The 20,075-nt window shown below is 43.9% G+C and overlaps 1 protein-coding gene across 1 annotated transcript in view; it reads right to left on the bottom strand.

Moving 5' to 3' along the window:
* The window catches only part of LOC147724242 (lectin-like), a 1,164,867-nt gene that overhangs the window by 48,630 nt on the left and 1,096,162 nt on the right, over positions 1-20,075 (bottom strand). The window contains exon 3 of the mRNA XM_086966979.1: positions 6,462-6,602. Coding sequence (XP_086823105.1) covers positions 6,462-6,602 — 141 coding nt within the window. The remainder of the gene's footprint in view (positions 1-6,461; positions 6,603-20,075) is intronic.

The following is a 20,075-nucleotide window of genomic DNA, read 5'->3' as shown; positions in this document are numbered from 1 at the left end:
CACTGACGTCTGTTGTGACAAAGAGAAATATAGCGAGGGCATGGGGTGCAGCAGAACCTCCAAAGGTGGGAGCTTGGATACAGGACCTAGACTCGTGTCAGCATGCTGAAAAAGTGGTCGATGAGAGTAGAGGATGCTCTAAAAAAAGGGAGAGGGTCTGGATTGTGTGGTAAAAGTATAGAAGCTAATGAATCCTCCGGGGGGTACTGCGTGGGTCCATGGGCTATTGAAGGGACAAGTTCATCGTTTATAATGTGTACTGTTGTATAAGATACCACGATGCCCTGTTTTGGCCTGTATTGACAAAGTATAGCAATGTGTTCTGAGCAACTGGTCAATAAAAAGATTTTTTTAATAAAAAAAAAGAGATGTGTATTTGATATTTGATCACTTCCTAATAATTTGTAAAAGAATAAGTGTTGGGTCCCCATGTTTCACTCAGAAGCCAACAGCTGGTGCTAAGAAATATAAGAGGTGCTGAATACCAAGGTTGTGTAGTCTTGATCCCGCCTCATGATTTCTCTTTCAGCCATCACCGGACAGTCCCTGCTCTTTTATAGCACTCTTTCAAATTCTTCTGCATCCCTCCTTTATCTTTGTAACAGTTTTTCTGGCTTTCTCCTCCTCTCCATCCTTGTTTTTCTTGCTCTGGCTATGGGTAAAAGCTGGATAAGGAAAGATATGTGACTGTGGGCCTCACCTGCAACCACCAGCTAAAATTAAGTACTGTCCCATTGAATTATATAAATTGAGATCTAATAAGCTTGTCCCCTACATCCGCTCTATGCTTGCTGAAAGTAAGGAGAAGTGATTGCTCCTATATGACCAACGAGTAGCCAACATAATGGTCAGATATAAGGAAGGCAAACCTAGAACCAGCTGCGCATAATATAGGCCAACATCGCTTCTAAATGTGGAGCCCAAAGTCCTTGCAAATTGATAGTGACACGTTTGGCTAAAGCCATTACCACCCTGATTCATCAAGATCAGTCGGGCTTTATTCCTCTTCGCAACACAGCCCTCAACCTGCGTTGACTGCATGGAGTGTTGGGTAATACTCCTACCATAGTACGAGAAGTTAGGGTTTTAGTATAGAGGAGTTGGTGGCGCTCTGCAAGAATTCTGGTAGTCAGTCCGACACAGTTCTAAATTCTAATGGTCCTAACAGGAAAGGGGTGACCCTATAAACCCCTTGCTTGTGATTGTAAACCAACCACATATAACAATTTTCAAGTGTTATGTAGATACCGAGGTATCTAAAACCTTCGGGCGCAATCTGGATTGAGCAATGACTCGGAACAGCAGGTGGGTCATCCCGAAGGACGTAAATTACCGATTTGGATCAGTTTACTGTGAAACCAGAGTATTTGCCGGACATTGCCATCACGTCTAGAAGAAAGATCAATGATGCTCTCGGACTTGTGAGATAGAGCAGAATGTCATACACATATAGTGATATCTTGTCTTCCCACTCCAGTGACCACCGCAACCCACGTATGGATCGGTCCTGCGTGATCCATGCCGCAAGCAGCTCCAGTGCCAATGCGAAAAGGAGCGGAGCCAGGGGACAGCCATGTTTAGTGCCCCTGCTCAGCTGGAAATCTGGTGATTTGCGATTATTCACTACCACCCGGGCCATCTGGTCAGAGTATAGGAGGCGAATCCAGCTAGCAAATTCCGGACCGAAACCCAGTTTGCTCAGAACCGCAAATAAATAGTGCCATTCAACCATGTCAAACGCCATGGTGGCGTCCAATGATACTAGGGTTGCCGGCTCCAGTATGATAGGAGTTTTACAACAGTCCTGTGCACAGATCTAATCAATGTTATACCGCATGTAATAGTATACGTGACAACAACAAAACACAATCTGTTTATGATTTCCTCTGTTCTTTTAATGTGTGTTGGTGCAGAGAACAGCCAGCTGACACGTGTTTCGTCTGAAACAAATAATCTTAGACTCTTCAGGGCTGGAAACAATACAAAAGAACTTACTCAGAACTTGTACACCCTATGTTGTATTACATTACAGTTGGGAAATCAAAGAACTGTGACTTCACACGAAACCAGTGGAAACCAAAAGGGTATTTCAAAGATAAAACAGCTTTATGACAGCAAAGAGAAGCAGGCCTGCATATCAAAATCCATTTGAATCACATTTGGAAGTTTAAGTGGTGGGACAAGGTGCCAAAGGTACAACATAAGTTGTTTGGCTGTTGAAACATTATACCGTGATCTATAAGAACACACCATTAGTGTGGAAGACAGTAAGAGATTGTGCCACCGAAAGAGATCCCAGAAGAGTGGAGATTTAGGAAAAAGAAGAACCAGGTACTTATCCCGCGGTGGACACATACCTCGGGCCTCAATAGACTGTATATGTAATCTATGGAGAAAAAGACAAATACAAAAGCAAAAGGTAGGAACGGGGAAGAAAGGGAAATGTGTCAAACCAAGAGTCAAACAACAGATGATTATACCAAGGCAGGGGTCTGAAGAAGATCATCGGACCTACGTATGTCAATGAAACGTTGATGAACAAGGACTATTAACTCACCCCTGAACCAGTGATAATTCCAACCCGGTTGGGTTCAAAAGCAAAATTAATGGAGAGTAAATAATAATCATCAGGCAAAATCCAATAGCTGAAAAAGAATGTGGGGAAAAGAATAACGATAAACTGGCCATGAAAGCAATAATTAATCTATTGCTATAGGGGTACATATGAAGGGGAACATGGGTAAAAATTACGAGAAATTCTGCATCAAGAAGTAAAAATTGTATACATCACTATACCAATAGTATGCGATAAATGCTGGTGCTAAGAATATAAACTGCCCGTGGGGGTCAGAAATCGCAAAGCATCCAATTATGATTTTAATGCGTAGTCACAGAGTAGGTAGAGAGAAAAACCCGAAATCTCTGAGAAAAGACCACAAGTGTTTAACCATATATTCCCATACACTAAAAACAGCATGGGGCTCACAAAGAGAATCAAGATAATGGTCTAAAGTCATCCAAATAGGCAGGATACTTTGCATGTGCGATCACACATTAAAAGAACAGATGAAATCATAACCAGATTGTGTTTTGTTGATGTCTTGTATACTATTACATGCTGTATAACATTGATTAGATGTGTGCACAGGACTGTTCTAAAACTCCTATCATACTGGAGCCGGCAACCCTAGTATCACTGGACGCCACCATGGCGTTCAACATGGTTGAATGGCACTATTAATTTGCGGTTCTGAGCAAACTGGGTTTCGGTCCGGAATTTGCGGGCTGGATTCGCCTCCTATACTCTGTCCAGATGGCCCGGGTGGTAAATCGCAAATCCCCAGATATCCAGCTGAGCAGGGGCACTCGACAGGGTTGTCCCCTGGCTCCGCTCCTTTTCGCATTGACACTGGAGCTGCTTGCGGCATGAATCAGGCAGGACCGATCCATACGTGGGTTGCAGTGGTCACTGGAGTGGGAAGACAAGATATCACTATACGCGTATGACATTCTGCTCTATCTCACCAGTCCGAGAGCATCATTGATCTTTCTTCTAGACGTGCTGGCAATGTTCGGCAGATACTCTGGTTTCACAGTAAACTAGTCCAAATCGGTAATTTACATCCTTCGGGGTGACCCGCCTGCCATTCCGAGTGATTGCCCAATCCAGATTGCACCTGAACGTTTTAGATACCTCGGTATCTACATAACACTAGGTTCAAAACTCCCCTCTGCCCGTAATTTGGACCCACCCATGCAGAGATTTAAAAACGACGTCATTCATTGGAAATCCCTTCCACTTTCCATGCTGGGTAGAGCAGTCCTTTTCAAAATGATGGCCTTACCCCGGTTCTTGTACGCACTCCAAAATACAATGGATCCGGTCCCTGCGTCCTATTTCAGAGTGATTGAGAGTCTCCAGAGACAGCTTCTCTGGGATGGCAGACCCCGTATAGCGTTCTCTAAGTTGACTCTTAACTGGTACGATGGGGGTATTGGTCTGCCTGACTTAAAGAAATACTACTGGGCATCCCAGCTGGCGGCTATCAATCACGGGATCTATGGTCACCCAACTGATCCCGGATTTGCCATCGATAGGTGGCAACTCCTAAGGGTAGAGTATACCAGAACATTATATGCTAGGCCCCATGGATTCCCACTGACAGGCCCAACGGCACACGCCATCCAGCTATGGCATGCAGTCAACAAGCACCTGAAATGGGAAAACAAACTCACACTGGCCACACAACTGTGGAACTCGGAGAGACTGGGGAACCTCTGGAAATCCAAAGGCTTTGAGAAGTGGGAACTCAGAGGGATCTCGCGAATCAAAGATGTCTGGGGAGAGGGTACGGTCCATACTTTTGAGTCTCTCTAAATATAGTTCAGCTTGTTGGACACTGAGTATTAACGTTACCTACAGGTTCGTCACGTGCTACTCACTCATATCCCCAACGATAAGATACTTCCAGAGACCTCCCCCCTGCAAGATAGGGTGTTGGACGGGCACCTCTTGGAGAAGACCATTTCCATTATATATAGGAAATTAATCAACAACATTGTAAATGTGGGATATTTGTAAAGCGCACTGTTACTCTAACCGAGTGTCCTGGCACTGTAGACCGCTGGGGAACCCGTCCTGGTTTTCCCTGTGAGATGGTCCCTTACTGGGTATCTCCAGGGTGAAACCATGCCTCCCTGGCTTCTGTGGGGGGCCGTTGTAGAGATGAGGCAAGCTTAATGCCCAGAGTTACCGAGTGTGTTCCCAGGTTAGAGTAGGCACTGAGGCGAGAATTATCGAGTCCGTTGACCCTTGGTCCACGACCCTGCCGCGTCGGGAATTGAACCCTGGTCCCAGGCCGTTCTCTGCTTACAGGTCTGCCGCCTCTAACCAGTGAGCCACACCTCTCCACATTGAATATCCGTTGTTGATCCTTAAAGGAAAATGGAATGAAGATGGTCTAGAACTAGACGATGAAGACTGGCAGGAGGCGGTCTCTTCCCCACGAGTGGTTGCAATCCAGGCCAGGCTGAGGTTAGTGCAACTTAAAATACTACATAGGATTTGTGTTACGGGTCCCTGCATGGTCCAAATGGGTCATCTAGAAAGCGGAGAGTGCAGAAGGGGGTGTGGGGAGATAGGAACATTCATCCACATACTGTGGCTCTGCCAACAAATACAAACATATTGGAGGGATGTCCATCACACAATGCGAGCGGTACTGGGGATTGACTTGCAGCCGGATGCCCGGAGGTGGTTACTAAATGTCTGGGAACCCACAGATCTCAACACTTACACCACGCAATGGGCAACAATAGCATTTATGATAGCGAAATGAAACATCGTCCAACAGTGGGGTGCGAGTCAGCCACGGCAAGTAGGGAGGTGGAAGGAAGATCTAGACTGGTGCATGTTCAAGGAGAAATAAGTCTATATAGCCAGAGGATGCCCTGGGAAATGGAATAAGGTGTGGGAAGCATGGAACGATAGCAGGGGCGATATTTGTCTCCCGCCTGATCGACAGATTGATGCTGATGTGCTTGAGACCCCTTGATCTAATTAATGTAATAACTGTGTAGAATTTTGTAATGTGTACAATGTTACTGGAAAATAATGATGTCACCTGCTTGTCGAACAGTTTAATAAAAAGAAATATAAAAATAAATTAAGTACTGTATGTGTCACATTTGCTCACAGCTAATAACATAAACTATGTATTATCAGTGTATTTTTAAAAGCCACTTTTCAGGTTAGCAAATATTTCAGGCCTCCTTTATTAAAACAATGCTGCAAGCTATCTTGCTGCACCGAGCTGCATCATTTTAAAAGCACAGGTACGCGTCGTATTAGCGACAAGACAACGCATCATTGTGCTTTCACCTGCACTGTTGCACAATAGGCTGCCATGCACCAGTGCAGGCACCCTTGCATCATGTTGTAAAGGTGCCTACATTTCAGGATGATTGTTTTTGTGCTGGAAAACACACCCTCCTGCACAAAAACAATAATTGATGGCATTTATCTTTTTCTATGCATGGTGCAGAATGCAGCATGCATAGAAAGAGGAAAAGATTAGGAGAACAAATAAATATTTCTCCTTGTTAAGCCACTTCTACACCTCCCCTAGGGAGTCATAGGATTCTGATGTATTTCCAGCTTTACAAAACTTTGTAAAGCTGGGAATGTTTCAGGTTCCATGGATATTGCGTGGGAATAGCAACAGCAACACACATGGAAAGTCCTTTTCACACAGAGTAAGGCCCATATTTACAAGGCCATGAAAAGTCAAGCAGGGTGACTTTACGTGGCCTTGTAAATATGGGCAGGCACACGGCGCCGCTGGTGAGTCAGAAAAAGCGCCGCACCGGTATCGCAATGGCCTTGTTAATGAGGCCCTTCCGTGTTAACATAGCATAAGTATTTTGACCACACACTTTCATGCTCTGCCGACTTAACTTACCTTATGGCAATCACTGGCACCAATCCATACAATGGGGTCGGCATTTGTACTTTCGTGTATCAGGTCCTGAATAAATAGGTTTTCTTCCAGTGAGTGCACAGAAGCAAGATGGGCAGTAGGTGTAAGGCTCTGGCAATGGATCTGAAGAAACAGAAGTTACTCATAGCATGTGGAAGAGATACAAAAAGCAATCTTGAAAAGTCATGACAAGTATTTCAATTTAAAAGGGACCCAGATTGTAAAACAGCCAGGTGCAACCTACTGTGATATGTGGAGGCTCAGTGAGTGAGGGATTGTAAACCTGCAGTCTCCAATACTGTGAGAGGTGCAGAATTCAAGTATACACAGTAACTCTCACTGGAATCCAGTCTACCAAAAGTATAGGCCCCAAAAATATTTTTGGTCTAGGGCCGCATAAATCCTCAAGATGACACTATTTCTTAGCTCTCATACATCCCAAAGCATGAGACACAGAAAGGAGAAAAATCAAAAGCAAGATCATGCCTGAAAGCTAGGCTACTTAAGAAGTAGTACAACTGACTTCTAGTGGCTTGCAGTTACGTGGAGGCGGGTATAGCTGTGAGCTGGGGGGAAGAAACCTCAACCAGAGAAGATGCACTAGGAAGAATCTGTCAAGTGCACTTGGCAAAAGACCTGCATTAGGAGGATGGATAAGGAAATATTCATGAAAAAACTCCAATTTTGCAGCTCCACAGGCCTACTCGTGATGCTTAAATGTGTACTTCCTGTAACTAAAGGCGGACTTCCAAAGTACAGGGCTCTGCTGTGCTTGACTTCTGATTCCTGCCCTCTTTATTGGTTTTAATGGATCACAAAGTTTAACACTGTTCCTCGCTGGTCAATTGTGCGCTGAATTGGTTTAATTTTTAGTACTATTGAAGGTGTTTGCTTCTACAATACTGAAAGACAAACCAATCACTGCTTCTCAATCCTTCAGCAAACTCTTATTAATCTTGGGTTCTCTGGCACAGTTGTTCATATCTGACAGAACTCAGGCCGTTGCTATGCCACCTTTTGTTTCCAAGAGCAGGAGATTTAGCAATGGTGTGCCATAAGGTTACAAGTGTTTGCCTTCATTGTGTAATATGTTAATGGGGCATTTGGCTTCCTTTATGTTATATTCTAAGTCATGGGTTGTACCTTTAACTAGACTCCTGTAGTCTGGTGCCACTGTATTTATGATGTCATCGCATCTGGGTCAGTGTGGAATGTTATGTTTCAACACTGAGCAAACTGACTGGGACAGATGTGACTAGCAGATGATGAGCCGTGTAGTGCTGTTTGAATTAATTCAACTATAATTCAATATACTGTTTCGTATGAGTTTACTACCAAATTTTGGCGACGAGGATGGGATTGTCCATCCTCGTTGCCAATTCATCATTTCTGCAGAATAGAAAAAGCACTAGAAAATCTATTTTGCCTCGTATGTATCGTGATTAAGTGCTTTTATAACTTTGTTGTAATTATATTTTCTCAAGTATAGTCTTATCGTGGTGTTAATTTTGATGCAGTGTTATGGTTAATTTTCTTGAAATATGTTTGCTGTTTATGTAAGGTTATAGTAATTTTCTTGAATTGTATTCTATTGATTTGCACGTTTTTGTTGAAGTATTTTTGAGGGAAGGATTTCCAGAATATATTGTTTCAGACAATGGAACTCAGTTTCTAAGTGTTGATTTTCAATCTTCTCTTAAGACCAATGGCCTTGTGGAAAAAGATGAACAGGGTTATCGGTGATTGTGTCAGCTGGGCTTTAAAAGGCGGGCATGATGTGTTTGGATCTCTCAAGAGCATGCTTTGGTTCTACAGAACTACACCACATTCGTCTACTAAGGTTTCGCCTTATGAAGTGTTAAGAGGAAGAAAAGCTAATACCAGTTATCGACCTGGATGAATGTGCAAGTGGTTTGACTCTTTAGTAAATGTTGAATCACTTTTGGAAACAATTAAAACTAATTCAGAGGTCTCACAAGAAAAAGAGAAAATATGATTCAACAAAAAAGAGGTGTTAAGATTGTCTCACTGTGTGTGGGTGATTTTGTAAAAATCAAGAGTCCTGTATACACCAAGAAGGGGAAGTGTAAATTTAGTGAACCTACCAAGGTTAGAAGAATTGGTAACAATACTGTTCAAGTAGATGGTGGATGTTGGTGGAATGTTTCTAAAGTCGTTAAAATAAGAACAAGATCACCTAGCGATAATCTCAGTAGACAGGATGATAATTTGAATTCATCTCTTCCAGAAAATACGAATTCATAATTTCCGCAGAATAGAAAAAGCACTAGAAAATCTATTTTGCCTCGTAGGTATCGTGATTAAGTGCTTTTATAACTTTATTGTAATTATATTTTCTCAAGTATAGTCTTATCGTGGTGTTAATTTTGATGCAGTGGTATGGTTAATTTTCTTGAAATATGTTTGCTGTTTATGTAAGGTTATATTTATTTTCTTGCATTGTATTCTGGTGCTTTGCACGTTTTTTTTATTTTTTATTTTGAAGAAAGGGAGGTATGTTATATTCTAAGTCATGGGTTGTACCTTTAACTAGACTCTTGTAGTCTGGTGCCACTGTATATATGATGTCATCGCATCCTTGTCAGTGTGGAATGTTATGTTTCAACACTGAGCAAACTGACTGGGACATATGTGACTAGCAGATGATGAGCGGTGTAGTGCTGTTTGAATTAAATCAACTATAATTCAATATCCTATTTCCTGTGAGTTTACTACACTTACTTTGCTAGGTTGGAGTATGTTTATCTGTGTATGTACTTACCAGTAATCCTCATTATTCCTAGTCATAGTCTTCCTCAAACTGGTTCTTACCAATGAGCACTTCATGTCTCACCCACTAAATTCACTCATAACACAAATAAACAAACTTTGCCTCAAGCAATGTGGCTCCAGAGAAAGTGGATAATCTATTACCTATAAAGGTGAGGCTAAAATGACATAACTTCCTGACATGCCAAGCAATAATATATATCACAACGTTTTTCCCTCTTTTTCCCAGGGAGGAAGGGAGGGAACCAAAGATTCAGGTAAAGAAGACCATGACTCAGGGTAATCAAGATTACTGGTAAGAAGCCGAGTCATTACCTACCTCATCCGTCTTCCTCATCCCAGTCCATTTCAGTGATTGTATCCCAAAGCTACAAAAATAGAAATGGCACCATGCCACTAGAAGTAATGCAACACCAAAGTGACGTATTACATTAACACATTCAAAACTTTTAATGAACAAAGACAACACAGCTGTCCCAAATTCCAAAGAAAACACCTCCACAGTCTCTATCAGAAGTGAGTAATAAGGTTGTGAAGGTAAGTCCAAACTGTAGCAGCAGAAATATCTTTTTTAAAAGGCGACCTGAAAGCTGCCCACGAGGAGGACATACTTCTAGTAGAGCATCCTTCTATGTTGGGAGGAAGTTTGACTTTGGAATTCTGATAGTCTAGAAAAATCACCATCTGTATCCATCGATTTAAAGTCGAAGTAGTAGGGCAGTGTCACTTGTCAGATAAGCCATAAGTAACAAAGTTCACCTTTCTAAAAGAGGAAGTACTTTCAATATAGAAAGGAATGGCTCCATAAAGCCCTATAGTATGATAAACACTCTCTTGCTCTGTAGAGGTACATGGAAAACGGATGGTAGCACCAAATTATGGGACAAATGAAAGGCAGAAGGTGCCTTGGGAAAAATTAAGGATCTGAGTATAACATCACCTTGCCATGAAACAACCTTAAAAATGTAATGTGACAAATCAAATATCCAATTTCTCCTAATCTGCTGACAGATGTAATGGCTGCCAGGAAAATGAGCTGAAGAGTTTCAAATTTAAGAGAATCAGTAAACTACAGTTCAAACAGAGGAGACTGTAGGCTCCTCAGAACAAGAGGCAAATTCCAAGGAGGGACCAGAAAATGGATATTTAGTCTCCTTAAATGAAAACTCCTCTACAAACAAAAAGCCAAAGGGTTGAAGTTGGAAACATAAGGACTTCTGATGTACTTAATTGCTATCCAATGGCTACATAATGAGGAGACAGACAACCCCAACAGAAAACTATCCCTGAGAAATTCTAATTTCTTACCCCCTACCAAAAAACAGTTAGATACCCCTTAGGACAACATCTTTTGTTAAAGAATACTTTCTTTTCTGGAGTCCTGGATCGAAAGAGCAATTTCTGAGGAACAGACTAATTCCTCCAATCTCCTCCTCTCAATCTCGACTCCTATGGAGAGACAGATGAGAGAATTCATTGGAAAAAGAGATAATCTGAGAGGAGAATGTACAATTGGAAATAACCAGGTAGGAAGAATCGATAGATGATGCAATAAGTGGAATCAGGGTGGGCAAGTCCCAAAGTGAACCACCAGCCGCAGAAGCTTGCTGATCAGAGAAAAAGGCAGAAAGGTGAAGAGAAGCCTTTGGGTCTCCTGAGGCTCATTGTGCCCACCCCTCATACTTGCTGGTTTGGCAGAAGGAAGCAAAAGCTGGGAAGACGAGCATCCTGGGGAGAAGCAAACAGGTCATGCCATAGGGCACTAAACAGAATCATAATCTCATTAAATATCTTGGGGCAGAGAGAAATCAATATTGAAGAGGGTAATAACCAACTCAGCTGATCTGCACACCCATTCTCCCTCCCCAACAGAAAAATTGCAGTCAGAGACAAAGGATTGTTCTTTGCCTAAATACCGATCTGTTCTGCCAGAAATGCTGGTGAAGGAACACTGGTACTCCCAAAACAGTTCACATGGGCCATCGTGAACTGATCGTCTGTTCTGATCTGGACTATTGTGCCCCTGATCCAAGGGGGAAAAACTCAGTAGGGCTTTGTTGGCAGCTGAAAACTCTTTCCAGTTAGAAGATGTCATGGACTCAGCTGAGGTCCAAAGACCCTGGGACAATTAATCCTGCAGTATTGCTTCCCAACCAAGAGCAAGCGCATGAGCAGGGACATCTTAAGGATTTTGGGGGCCCTGGGCCAAACATATTTTGGGGGCCCCTGTTCAGAACATTTTTGAATTTATAGTACAATTTGAGCCCCTGTTTCCCACGCCGTTTCTGCTTCCTCAGCTGCATTAGCGATCCAGTTTGCATCATATACATTAGCCTATATATTCCCGATGTAAATTGACACACGCAGCTGACAGCGGTAGGATTTAGTGTTTCCTTCCCTTCTACTAGGTTTTTAATACTTTTTAAATTGTATATGTGCGGCTGAATTACTCTGTGCTTTTTAACAATTTCTCCTACCTATGCGCACTTGCACTTTACTTTATTCTGTTTGCCTACACCTCCTTAGCTGCTCCGATTCGCATCTTACTTTTCTTCCAGTCCTGGTCCGCTGAGGCTGATACACCGATTGTGTGGAGGGCTGGGGCTACTCACTTCCGCCCACACAGTTTCCGCTTCCTCAGCTGCGTTAGCGATCCAGTTTGCATAATAGGCATTAGCCTATATATTCCCGGTGCAAAAGGACGCACCCAGGGGGCGTGCTGCTGGCCTGTCAAAGGGAAGCCCGTCTGCGCCCGGAGGCGTCCTGCGCCAGCCATATTGCCCAGTTGCCCTCCGGTGAGTTTATTCCACTATATTACAATAGGGAAAAACTGCTTAGCCTTAGGCAGCTACCATTATGTCAGTGTACAGCAGCTGATCCGAGCTTGGAGGTAGACTTTCGATGCAATAAGTGCAACTGGTTCACCTCCTCCAGTCCTGGTCCGCTGAGGCTGATACACCGATTGTGCGGATGGCTACAATCAGGCTCCTCACTTCCACCCACGCAGTTTCCACTTCCTCAACTGCGTTAGCGATCCAATCTGCATCATTGGCATTAGCCTATATATTCCCGATGCAAACGCACGTGCTCAGCGGGCCCGCCGCTGGCGCACCAAAGGCAAGCCCCTCTGCACCTGTCAGTATTCCTGAGGCGCCCGGCGCCGTCCATGCTTCTCAGTTTCCCTCCGGTAAGTTTCTTCCACTATATTACAATAGAGAAAAACTTCTTAGCCTTAGGCGGCTACCATTATGTCAGTGTTCAGTGGCTGATCTGAGCTTGGAGGTAGACTTTCAATGCAATAAGTGCAACTGGTCTCTCCTCCAACCCAGGAAACTCACACTCAAGAACCTACCACGCAAATGAGAAACCACCCTTTTAAAGGCCACCCTTTTAAATTGTCGCTCCATGCAAAAGCATGAACCACACATTTATGACCTACTTTTAGACGAACAGCCTGATCTTTTATTTCTCACTGAGACCTGGCTGTCTGAAGCCTCCAACCTTACTATCACCTCAGCCAACCCTATGGGTTATAAAATCCTTAGGAGGGATCGACCGTGTGGGAAGAGGGGGTGGTGTCACCATAATTTATAATAAAAAACTAGACTGCTCTCCCATCCTGATGGAAAACATCGAAGATGCAGAGTCCTTAGGCTTACGCTGTACCTTATCCCCCCATCGTAGCCTAGCTAGTTTTCTGATTCACAGAACTCCCTGTGCAATTGGAAATGTTATTACTTCGCTTAATACAGCCACCGCCTCCCTGGACTTCAAATACAAAAACTGCCTCATTCTGAGAGATTTCAATATACGTATGGACAATGGAAAATGCCCTCAAACAAATTCAGGGACATCTTAAGGATTTTGGGGGCCCTGGGCCGAACATATTTTGGGGGCCCCTGTTCAGAACATTTTTGAATTTATAGTACAATTTGAGCCCCTGTTTCCCACGCCGTTTCTGCTTCCTCAGCTGCATTAGCGATCCAGTTTGCATCATATACATTAGCCTATATATTCCCGATGTAAATTGACACACGCAGCTGACAGCGGTAGGATTTAGTGTTTCCTTCCCTTCTACTAGGTTTTTAATACTTTTTAAATTGTATATGTGCGGCTGAATTACTCTGTGCTTTTTAACAATTTCTCCTACCTATGCGCACTTGCACTTTACTTTATTCTGTTTGCCTACACCTCCTTAGCTGCTCCGATTCGCATCTTACTTTTCTTCCAGTCCTGGTCCGCTGAGGCTGATACACCGATTGTGTGGAGGGCTGGGGCTACTCACTTCCGCCCACACAGTTTCCGCTTCCTCAGCTGCGTTAGCGATCCAGTTTGCATAATAGGCATTAGCCTATATATTCCCGGTGCAAAAGGACGCACCCAGGGGGCGTGCTGCTGGCCTGTCAAAGGGAAGCCCGTCTGCGCCCGGAGGCGTCCTGCACCAGCCATATTGCCCAGTTGCCCTCCGGTGAGTTTATTCCACTATATTACAATAGGGAAAAACTGCTTAGCCTTAGGCAGCTACCATTATGTCAGTGTACAGCAGCTGATCCGAGCTTGGAGGTAGACTTTCGATGCAATAAGTGCAACTGGTTCACCTCCTCCAGTCCTGGTCCGCTGAGGCTGATACACCGATTGTGCGGATGGCTGTGGCTACAATCAGGCTCCTCACTTCCACCCACGCAGTTTCCACTTCCTCAACTGCGTTAGCGATCCAATCTGCATCATTGGCATTAGCCTATATATTCCCGATGCAAACGGACGTGCTCAGCGGGCGCGCCGCTGGCGCACCAAAGGCAAGCCCCTCTGCACCTGTCAGTATTCCTGAGGCGCCCGGCGCCGTCCATGCTTCTCAGTTTCCCTCCGGTAAGTTTCTTCCACTATATTACAATAGAGAAAAACTTCTTAGTTTTTCTTATGTCAGTGTTCAGTGGCTGATCTGAGCTTGGAGGTAGACTTTCAATGCAATAAGTGCAACTGGTCTCTCCTCCAACCCAGGAAACTCACACTCAAGAACCTACCACGCAAATGAGAAACCACCCTTTTAAAGGCCACCCTTTTAAATTGTCGCTCCATGCAAAAGCATGAACCACACATTTATGACCTACTTTTAGACGAACAGCCTGATCTTTTATTTCTCTCTGAGACCTGGCTGTCTGAAGCCTCCAACCTTACTATCACCTCAGCCAACCCTATGGGTTATAAAATCCTTAGGAGGGATCGACCGTGTGGGAAGAGGGGGTGGTGTCACCATAATTTATAATAAAAAACTAGACTGCTCTCCCATCCTGATGGAAAACATCGAAGATGCAGAGTCCTTAGGCTTACGCTGTACCTTATCCCCCCATCGTAGCCTAGCTAGTTTTCTGATTCACAGAACTCCCTGTGCAATTGGAAATGTTATTACTTCGCTTAATACAGCCACCGCCTCCCTGGACTTCAAATACAAAAACTGCCTCATTCTGAGAGATTTCAATATACGTATGGACAATGGAAAATGCCCTCAAACAATTTCCTTGATGGAGATGCTGCAGGCCTGCAACATGTTTCCATCTATTTTTCGGCCACCCATGAGAAGGGCCATACCCTAGACCAAATCTTTCACAACTTTGACATATCAGTAAGCCTACTTCTTCCCATTACCTGGTCTGACCACCTCCTATTAAAATTAAAAATTCCCAACTCTACCACTGCCCCTCAGGCTAATGCAGGGCAGAGGGTCCCTAATTACAGAACGTTCCATAAAATATCCATCCCAATGTTAGCAGATGCCCTTGGTCATTCCTCACCGGAGCTGTCTGGCTGTCCCGACTCTGATGCCTTCTCAATTAATTCAGTGGTACCGGTTGTTTCCCGCTCCTCAAAGAGGTCGGCCCCACCAACTCCATGGTTTACCGATTCCCTCAGATCTAGCAAAAGAAATTGTAGAAAAATGGAACGGAAATCGCGTAAATCCTATCTACCTGAGGACAGGAAGGTGTATAAAGACACCTTAAAAGCTAATTACATTCTCGTGAAGGCAGCCAAGAAAAACTTCTCTCAAAAATCAAGATAGAAAATGCCCAAATAGGAGTAAGGAAATCTTTAGCATATTTAAATCCTTTACCGCCCGAAAGCCGGCACAAAGGAAGGAGCATGCACAGAAGAATGGCTAAGCAAATAGCTCAATTCTTCCACAAAATGATCTCTGTGATCCAACAAGCCTTTACTAACATCTCAGAGGAAGAACTGACCTTCTACCTTAGTTCTAATAGCAAATTTCATCTCTTGGATCCTCCATATTTACTAACTTTCCCTGAGTTTCAGCTTGCAGAGTCACTGACCCTTCTCCAAAGCATTAAGTGTGGCTCTCCTACTAACCCATGTCCAGTGAATATCCAGAACCTATTAGCTCCCACCATAGACCCCACGGTAAACCAGCTCTTTAATGCTTCCCTCTCCTCAGGCAGCATACTGAAATTATGGAAGAATGCTAAGATTCTTCCACTGATAAAAAAGGCTAACGCCAAACCAATGGAGCCTGCCAACTACAGGCCAATCTCTCTTCTTACAGCCCTCTCCAAAGTATTAGAGAAGCGTGTAAACAAGGCCCTCCAAAAACACATTGTAGATGGGCAGCTCCTTCATGAGTCCCTATCCGGTTGTAGGGCCAACTACAATACGGAGTCCACTCTGCTGGAAGTGACTGAATTTCTCACGGGTAAGCTGGACCAGGGAGGCAAGGCTGTTCTGATACTGCTCAATCTGTCTGTGGCCGTCGATACAGTCCCACATGAGAGGCTCCTGGAGAGACTTGCTAACATCGGCCTGGAGGGGACCGCCTTAACATGGATGTCATCCTTCTTGGCAAATAGATCCCAGGACATCTGGCTCCCCCTTTCTCATCTCCGGTTCCGGCCATGAATGTAGGTGTCCCAGAGGGGTCCAGTCTCAGTCCTACCCTTTTTAATATATATCTGTCCCCCTTTGCATTTCTGGTAGAGGAAGAGGGCGGCAAAAGTATTTCCTGTGCTGATGACACTCAGCTTATTTTTACATGTGAAAAAGGAACCGAGTTTGACATGGCAATGATTAGGTCTTGCCTCACAAAGATTTTTAACTGGCTTAAGATCAATCAGCTGAACTGCAATGCTGACAAAACTGAAGTTGTTTTCTTTGGTAATCCAGAAACACCTCACTGGAGCTCTTAGTGGCCAAAAGATCTGCCGCCCCCGCCCGCGGAAAAGGAGAAATTCACAACTTTAGGTATTGTCGTAGACAAGACACTCTCCATGCACTTTCAAATCCAAAATCTAACTGGTGCTTGCTTTGGCATACTCTAGATGCAAAAAAATTGTGTTCACTGTTACTGCTTGAGAGCAGAAAGATCGTGGTGCAGGCTCTGGTGACATCAAAGCTTGACTATGTCAACAGCTTGTACCTCGGTCTTCCCAAATCCTACAAGTGGTACAAAACGCAGCGGCCTAAGCCCTCCTGAGATCTAAACCCAGATCTAGTATGACCCCTATTCTTAAGTCTCTACAATGGCTCCGCATAAAAGAGCAGATCGACTTCAAAGCGATGACCATCTTCTTTGAAGCTTTCCATGGCTTAGGAGTGGCTGATACAGTGGATCATGGTAGATTGTTGCTACGGCTGAAGGACATAGGTTTGGAAGACAAGGCACTGAGTTGGCTACACTCCTATCTTACAGATCGTTCCCAGAAAGTAGCTTTGGGCACCTTCTCCTCAAAACCTAAACGCCTCTGGTGTGGCGTCCCTCAGGGGTCGGCACTCAGCCCTTTACTTTTTAATGTTTATTTAGCCCCACTTTTCACCCTGATTGCAAAATGGGGTGTTAAGGCGATTTCGTATGCAGATGATACGCAATTAGTCTTCCCCTTTTCTGATGTGTATGAGGCAGCTTTTAGTAAAATGAGGGGCTGTCTTCGAGATGTTGCCAGTTGGATGAATGCCAGCAAACTAAAACTGAATGCAGGCAAAACGGAGGTCGTCTTCTTTGGCAAACACACTCATCCCCCCTCGGACCTGTGGTGGCCTCCTGAAATGGGCCCACCCCCTCTAACTAGCACCAATGCGAAGAATTTGGGAGTAAGATGGGACGAGAGTCTCTCCTTTTCTTCACATATACAGCAGGTCACAACTGGGTGTCTCTACAAACTCAGGAACCTCCGAAAGTTCCTCTCTCTTTTGCCAGAAGACTGTCGCAAAACGGTAGACCATGCAACAGTTACATCCAGATTGGACTACGCGAACTGCCTTTATCTTGGCCTACCCAAATATTTGGTGCAACGCCTGCAGATCGTGCAGAATGCGGCTGCGAGACTGTTAAAGCACATCCCTTTCAGACAGCACGTCTCTCCGCATCTGCGCGAACTGCACTGGCTCCCTGTGGCTAGCAGAATAAAGTTCAAAGCTCTAACTTTGGCGTTTAGAGCACTAAAGGGGACCTGTCCCAATTACCTAAAACTCAGACTCCCCCGATATCATCAGGAGAGGGGCCTGCGATCTAACTCCCTGCTCCAGCTACGCGTCCCACGCGCCAGGAAAGCTAGACTTGGAGGCAGGTCCTTTTCTGCTGGCACGGCGATACTCTGGAACGCCCTGCCTGCCACCATCCAATCTGCTACGACAGAATCTAGCTTCAAGAAGCAACTAAAGACTTGGCTCTTCACCCAGAAAAGCTAAGCACTCTCCCCCTTCTTGCTCTGCCTAAAGAAATGCTCATTTAGCACCGGGACACCTCCTTGCGAGGTAGCTGTTCGCGCTCTACAAATATCAGTATTACCTAAATAAGCGTGTTAATTGCTACTCAACATATAGACCCCTAAGATCTTCCAATGCCAACCTGGCCATCATGCCTAAAATATGCTGTGCCCACACTGGAGGCAGGTCCTTCAGCCTTCTAGATGCTAAATTGTGGAATAGACTTTGTGGAATAGACTCCCTGAGTCTGAGACTAACCACAGACCTACTGTCTTTCAGGAAGAACTTTAAAACCTGGCTTTTTAATAACTGATGGGTCTTTTACGCACGTTTTCCTCCCACTGTCACGCTCCAGGACACTCTAGTCTGAGTAGCTGCGCACTTTATTAAATAAACTATTTCATTTAATTTCATTAGGTCCCTGACAGTGCAAAGGAACACTCGTCCAAATTCTAAGGGCCTTCTTTATAAGACCTTGCTTCACTTTTATGCTGCCTGTACGTCACTTTTTGTGACGCACAGGCTGTGTAAAAATTGTGCCATGTTGCGCCCTATTTACAAAGTGATGCATCTAGGCAGATGTGTCAATTTGTAAACCCCAGCATCACATTTTACCTGCGCCAGGTATAATGTATGCAGGGTGGGTGTTCCCCCGCAAAAAGCCTCGTAGAAGTGGCGCATTGAAATCTAGAAGAACTCAGTGCGCCACTTCTAGGATGTCATTGCATCAATATCTTACACCTGCCTCTCAGCAGGCGTAAGACTAATGCAGGCCCTTTCACATGGGGCTTGCCCCATGTAAAAGGACACATTGCTGGTGTTGCATCTATTTTCAGACACACCCAAACAATGCATCACTTTTGCGCCTAAAAATACGTCAGAAATACTGACGTATTTGTAACTCCTTGCAACATTATGCGTCATACAGTAAATATGACGCATCCATCATGTTGCAAGGGGGGCGCACTAAGAAGTGACGCATCCCTGTTTTCACACAGCGATGCATCACTTCTCATAAATAAGGCCCTAAATGTGTTTACATCTAATATTCAGGGATGGTTATGTGTGTTTTCAATATTGTAACACAGCAGCAGCTCACCAATATTACTGCAAATAATCTCTGTGAAGCCCTCCCATTTCTTATGTTTGGCCTTGTTTTGATGTAAAATAAACTCTTTTTAATGTATATTGCATGAAACATAAACACACTCTGCAAAATAGCTATACTAGACTCACACATCAGGTACATAAAAATAGACTAAAGATAAGTGTAAAGACAGTATTTAAAAAATCTGTTTAAGAAACATTCAAGGTCATTAGGGCAAAACTATGGAGAACGGAGCTGACTCTGTCAGGGGGCCCCCTGGAAGGCTGGGGCCCTGGGCCAGAGCCCACTTTGCCCATGCATTAAAACGTCTCTGCGCATGAGTTGTGATTGTCTATGGAAAGGGATGATCCAACAGTACTCCTTTCAATATATTTGATGGATTTAGCCACCATTGCAGTTTCAGAGAAATCGGACTAAGGATAAGGACCAAAAGGTCATAGTTCTGAGACATTAGGTTCCAAAATGAAAAAAAGTGATAAGCAAGGTTGTATAGGTAACAACACATCAATATATAGGTATCACTTTAGATAAAACAGGTCTATTGGCATATATACGGGTTCACCATATTACAGGAACAACAAAAAGCATGTTTAAAGCACCTTCATTTTGTGTGTAAATGCAATGAACAATAGTAACCATTGGTAAACACAATTGTTAATGTCAATAAAGCAGCCTGCATCAGTAATCACTGTCAGCATTATTATTTAAATGAAACAGTTTAACATGAAAATAAAATGCGTTTCTCTGCTTTTTAAATTCTTTCAGGCCACAAAAAAATCTAATCATAAAAGCAGCCCCTAAAGAGCACCACTTTCAAGCCATAGAAAATTAATCCATAGAACGAGCACCTATAGAGCATTCAATTCATCCTCTTTGTACATCTTCAGAACACATAAAATGTATCAATACAACCAGCCCCAAGAGCGCTGCACTTCCAGCAGTAAAGCAATTGTGAAAATCCCAGTTCTTTGAACCTGCAAACGTAGGGTCAT

The sequence above is a fragment of the Lissotriton vulgaris genome, chromosome 4_1 (assembly GCF_964263255.1).
Source record: "Lissotriton vulgaris chromosome 4_1, aLisVul1.2, whole genome shotgun sequence".
Taxonomy (NCBI): Eukaryota; Metazoa; Chordata; class Amphibia; order Caudata; family Salamandridae; genus Lissotriton; species Lissotriton vulgaris.
Note: the sequence above shows the minus strand (reverse complement) of the source record. Positions and strands in the feature narration are given on the sequence as shown.